The sequence below is a fragment of the Grammomys surdaster genome, unplaced genomic scaffold (genome assembly GCF_004785775.1).
Source record: "Grammomys surdaster isolate TR1022 unplaced genomic scaffold, NIH_TR_1.0 126271, whole genome shotgun sequence".
Taxonomy (NCBI): Eukaryota; Metazoa; Chordata; class Mammalia; order Rodentia; family Muridae; genus Grammomys; species Grammomys surdaster.
In genome coordinates, this window is record NW_021621071.1 from 6,363,125 (window position 1) to 6,369,124 (window position 6,000).

Consider the following 6,000-nt stretch of genomic DNA (forward strand, 5'->3'; position numbering starts at 1 on the left):
GGCAAAGCTCAGAGCCTATCTACCTAACATATCATCTCTCAGAGTTGCCCTGGAAACCACTTATCCTGTTTTTGTTTTCTGTATCTCTAAAATGGACCCCCAAAAAAGCTGGGTCACAGCTTTAAGTAAGGGTCTCTCACTCGAACCCTGGAGGGCTAAATTAATTCTCAAAATTTTAGCCTCTGAACAGAACATGGTGGTACATGCCTGTAATCCCAAAGCAAGTTACAGACAACCAGGGTTTCATAGTGAGACCTTGTATCAAAAACGCTAAACAAATATATCATGTTAACATTTCTAACATCCAAGTATAAGAAAATTCAAGTGAGATGTTGTTTGGTCAAGAGAACAATTCTAGCTGAAATGTGCCAGATATATTTAAAAACCAGATTTTAAGATATATTAAAGCATCTCACCTAACTTCCTAAGAACTATGATATTCAAGACAGACGATTATATGATCAATATAGCTCAGAAACAGAACACTTGCCCAGTACCTGCCAAGGTCCTGGGTTTGATTCTCAGCATGTCAAAAACAAAGCAAAGACTAGAAAATTCCACCTCTGTAGGTAGAAGAAAATTAAACAAAAAAGAATCTAATATCAAATAGCTTCAATTTAGTAAGTCATGGCTAAGTATTGTAAATACAATTACCTTCTAAGTACTGCAAGTTGCCTTCCACTAATGCCTATGGCCATGCAAAGCACAGCTAGAAATACAGATTCAAATACCCCATTCAAAAACAAAACAATATTAACACTGTATTACTAATATTCTTCTCAAGGCTTCACACAGACTCTACAGACAGTTCTCAAAAAGCTGGTTACCTGTTTCCAAAAAGTAAAGCAGTAAGTTAAGAATTAAAAAGCAAAACTCTAAAAAGATATTCAAGAAACAACTAAGGGGGCTGGAGAGATGGCTCAGCGGTTAAGAGCACTGACTGCTCTTCCAGAGGTCCTGAGTTCAAATCCCAGCAACCACATGGTGGCTCACAACCATCCGTAATGAGATTCGATGCCCTCTTCTGGTGTGTCTGAAGACAGCTACAGTGTACTCATAAATAAAATAAATAAATCTTTAAGTGCGGAAAAAAAAAAAAAAAAAAAAAGGAAAAAATTAAGCCAGCAACTGTTTTGCTTGAAGCATATTTCTTTTTTCTTTTTGGTTTTTCGAGACAGGGTTTCTCTGTGTAGTCCTGGCTTGAAGCATATTTCTTGAGAATCTAGTATACATTACAGAGAAGTATGTAAGTGTACCCAAGACAAGAGTCCGCTCTTGCTCCTGCTCAGACCTGTAGAGGCCATGGGGGAGGAAAGATAAAATGTAAATTAAGTCCATGGCGACACACTCAGTAATGATCAGACAGACTGGGGGAGTCAGGAAGGATTTCATGAAGAAACTGACACAGTCCAGTTCTGAGTAAGTTTACCAAGTAACAGAACGAAGTGATACTTAACTCAAACACCCAGAGCCACGCATGCAAACACAGGCTTCTGACGGGAAAGACAGACGTTTGGAGTTAAGGAGCAAATGCGTTCAAAGCAGTTAACCCAATCTAATGGACTCAGACCCTGGGTTTGATCACATATAAAAATGTGTCCAGCAAAGGAAAGCTTTGTATTTTTTCTACACGCTTCAGTTTTTTCATTTGCATGATGTATAGGCCATGCACCCATCCCAAAGGCCAGACAATGTGGACCACGTTATCGTTTCACAATGCAGCATCCCTCCCTGAAGTTATATACCAACTATCTGCAGCTTCATTTTAGGAAAAAACTGTCAGAAAACATAGTAAGAATTCTATTTCTAGAACATCCTTGATGACACTGATGAATAAGCTATATCAGCATGATTTGTCCTAAGAACTGAAAAATTTTAAGTAGAAATCAAAGGACACCACACAGAATAACTACAGAAGCAAGAAAAACATAGTAATACTACTTAAAGAGTTTAAATAAACTGATGCAAGCTAAAGGTTTTTAAATAACTTTTAGAACCTTAAACCCAAATATTCCTTATAGTTCCTTAAGTGTAAATTTTACAATAGATACCAACCGGACACAGCCTTTTCCCCATACTGAAAGTGTTACAATGAAATCCAACCCCTTCACATATCAAAGGCAGAAATCATTCTTGGTCAGGAAGAATGGTCACCTGACCAACAAGAGCTACTTCTATCATAGCACCAGATCTTTGATCCATCACTCTATGCAAATCAACTCTGATTAGCTCTGCCTCTAAAACTGCCCAACCTCTGGTACCTTGACTTACAGTGTTTTGTGTTACAAAATCTACTAGAGGGGCTGGAGAGATGGCTCAGCAGTTAGGAGCACTTGCTGCTCTTCCAGGGGACCTGAGTTCAGCTCCTAGTCTCCACCAGCCTCCACACCTGGTGGCTTACAACTCCAGCCTCAGAGCCGCTGACCCCTCAGAAGATACTCACATACACATTATCCACATGTGAGCACACACCTACACATAATTTACACATAATTCTTAAAAACACCACTAAAGAAAATCATACTTAAGAGACTCTTCCTAAAACTATCACATGAGCGTTCCCTCCAATGTCTGCTCAAACATACGGATCTACAGCCTGCTTTGAAATGTGTGATGCCAAACTGAACTCTACCATACATTTTTACATTTTTTTATTTTATGTGGCTATTTATTTGTAAGAACAATTTAGGGGAGTTGATTTTCTTGTTCCACCATGTGGGTCTCTCAGATCAAATTTTAGTCATCAGACTTGGTGACAAATGCCTTTATCCAGTCAGCTATGTCACTCATTTGACAGTTAAAATTTTAACCAAGATACTACTACTTAATATCACTTCAAAAGATCACAAAATTGTACGGTTATTTTTACTGGTTTATTACTATCTCCTTATACTCTATTTACATACAAAAATCAAAATTTCTTATCAAGCAAATTTGTTCATTAAAAAAACTATACTATCCCATGGAGTGTTAAAAAAAAAAGATTCTATAATGATCCATTAAAGTTTAAGCTTTGCTAATATTAGCAGCTACTTAGGAAACAAGCACAACATCGCTACTAGTATTTCTAACTTACCCGCAGTACAAAATGTTTATTTTCGAAGTTTTAAATAAACCTAAGGCATCTCTGAAAAACCAAAAAGCACCCACCTTTATATATGGAAAATAAAGGTAATTATTCTTTTTGGGAACATACCATTTGGAGTTTGATTTCATTTTCAAATCAAATAGTTCTCAAATGGCTAGGATAAAAACCACTCACAGGCATCAATCTGCTTCATTTTTCCACCAAACAAATTTATTTTTAAGCACTTTAGATGATATGTTAATATGCAGATGACTCTTCAGCCTCTAGCATCTGGTAAGGTTACAGGTATCTCTAGACTGTTAGAACCAAACTGCTCTGCCAACACATGCACTACCTTAACTTCTATGTATTAATAAAGCATTAACAGGAATGCAAAAAAAAGTAAAAAATACAGGTTTTATTTCTTGTCTAGAGTTAAAAACTAGTTACAGAAAGTCACTTTTTAAAAAAAATGAAAAGGTTCCACTTTAAAATTAAGAATCTTGCAAAGTCAGCAAAAATGAAAAGTGCAAGAAATTGTGTATTTTGAACTTTTTCCTTTAGCTTTAAGATAACAACAGACTAGATAGGAGAGCACAAGGGTCCTTATTAATGATCTTGGACCATTAAGAAAATGTAGCAAAGACGCAAAACCTGAACATAGACAAATATGTGAATGTAGACAGTCACTTCAGTGTACTGGATTTTTAAACACTTCCAACTTGGAATAAAAATACCTCAGAAAACTACAAAGGTGACTTGAGAAGGAATTGTTGTTGAATATAGCAAGCATAACCAAACAAACTGTTGTGAAAGTTTAAATTTCTATCCCACTCTCTCCATATAAATTAGCCCCACTTATTTGTCTGGGAAGGGAAATCTATAGGAACATGATTCTATCTCTCTCCCTAAAATTTCTCACTATGGAAAATAATAAAAAATGTCTCCCTTGTGAACAGATTTGGTTAACTCAGTATCATACTTTCTACCATTTGCCAAGAATCTAAGGATCATATTGCTGTATTTTATTAGGAACTGTCCAGATGATTAAAGAGAAATCTTTGACTCAAGATTTAATGAAAGTGAGGCAAAACACTCTTAATACTTGTTTTTCCAGATGTTGAAAAGTGGAAATGTCCCCTAGGATTTCCAAGAAATTGGTACCCATGTGTAAGGAAATTTTTTGGAAGTAATAACGTACTAATGGGGGTCTAAAGTAAATGCAAATAACAAAACCTTAGAAATGATTTTACAAAAAGAAAGTTTCAATTAGATTTCCCTGAGGGCCTACAGATAACAAGAATTATATATAAGCTTCCTCCCGAGCAAACAGTACCTCAATTAAGAACTACCGGGTTTCTTTTAACCCAACTTATGTCTTCTATGAAACTTTGAAGTGAAGACCTAAAACAGCAAAAGGTAGGAGAGGGCCCGGCGGAAGTAGAAACCAGGACTTGCAACTTCACAGAGTGTCTCCGGTTCCTCCTCAGCCGGCCCAGGACCATCCGAACTCAAGTCTACACCACTAGAAAAGCTTCCCTCTCCGGGTACGGTGGCAGAAGCAGCATCTTAGTTGCTTTCCTCCCTCCACCTTGCAAGGCCCTTCGGTATCTCAGGGCCTGGAGGCTCCTGAGGCCCGTTAGCCAGTGCGATGTACCCATCTTACACAAACAAAAACACACAAGTGGCGGAGGATGCGCGTGTATTGCCAGAATGTAAAGATTCAAGGACCAGCAGCTGCTGGGAACGTGGCAGAGCCGCCTAAAGCGGCCGGGACTCCTCGGATGCTGCCGCTGCCGCCTTCTCTCCTACCCCAGGAAGCAGCTCGGCGGCAGAGGCTGCTCCGCGCCGGCGGGAGCCGGGGAAGCGGAGTGCGGGGAAAGCCCCGCCGGGGGCAGCCGGGACCGGGCCTAGGCTCCGGAGCTGCTGCTGCTGCGGCAGCGGCGGCGGCGGCGGCCCGAGCACGGCGACGCTTTACGTCTTGTCCACCCCGCCACACACCCCCTCCCTCCTCCAGCGCCGCCACCCCCCTCCCCGCCCGCTCCGCTCTCCCTCTCTCGATTGGAGCCGAGACAAAAGCAACGGGAAGCGGCGGGCCGGGACGCTACCCGCGGACCCCGGGCGCGACCGGACCAGCCCCGAGGCATTCCCCCGCCTTGAAGGGGCCCTCAATCCGCCTCCCCCGCCGCGCGCCCCGCTGCCAGACTTCCGAAAATTTGCCAAAAACTCACCGCATGAATTTTCTTGTCCCGCGGATCCAAGATGGCGACGTATCCACCGCGGAGGCTGCTGGGAGCAAGACCTTTACCCTCTGACCCCCGCCGTGACCCCCGTCGCTCCGACTTCGCTCTAAGGCGGCGGCAGAAGGTGGCGAGCGATGCTCGCCGAATGGACAGAGTGCTTCCCGCACGCCGGTCGACGGTGAGAAGCGTGGCGCTCTCCCCCCCCCCAACCCCCCAACCCGGGAGCCTTCCTGGGCTTCCGCCGCGCGTCCCGCCGCCTCCCGCGGAGGTGCGGCGCTGCCTTGTGGCGGTTACGGAGAGCCGGGCCTCCGCGGCCTGGCCGGGCTTCCTAAGCCAAGACTGCCACGCCGGGAGCTGCGGCCCGGGGTCCGAGCGCGGCCGCGGGGGCGGGGAAAATGCAGAGGCAGCGTGGGTCCGCCCACCTGGGGACGCGCAGCGTGTTTGTGTTTGTGTTTTCGTCGGACACCCCGCCCCCGAGCACCTCCTGCACTCCGTCCCCGGGCTGTGAACTACCTGCGGCCGCGGTGACTGCGGTGCTCAGGTCCTCCCGCCGTCCCGCAGCCTGCGCTACCCGGGTGCGCACCCCCAAACACCCGCCGCACGCCGCCGGCACCTCCTGAGCAGTGAGTTCCCCTCTGCTGAAACCTGGACGTCTGATCGCCGCCCCCCCCTTCCTTTTCATGCTTTTTT

The 6,000-nt window shown here is 44.1% G+C and overlaps 1 protein-coding gene across 5 annotated transcripts in view; it reads right to left on the reverse strand.

Moving 5' to 3' along the window:
• The window catches only part of Cnot2 (CCR4-NOT transcription complex subunit 2), a 94,078-nt gene extending 88,620 nt beyond the window's left edge, over nucleotides 1-5,458 (reverse strand). For 3 of the 5 annotated variants that reach the window (XM_028759059.1, XM_028759063.1, XM_028759061.1), the window contains exon 1: nucleotides 5,299-5,457. In XM_028759059.1, the coding sequence (XP_028614892.1) occupies nucleotides 5,299-5,303 (5 nt within the window). In that variant the 5' untranslated portion in view covers nucleotides 5,304-5,457. Of the gene's footprint in view, nucleotides 1-5,298 lie in introns of all 5 variants that reach the window. The other 2 variants (XM_028759062.1, XM_028759060.1) reach the window with 2 other exon arrangements.
• Nucleotides 5,459-6,000: the final 542 nt, after the last annotated feature.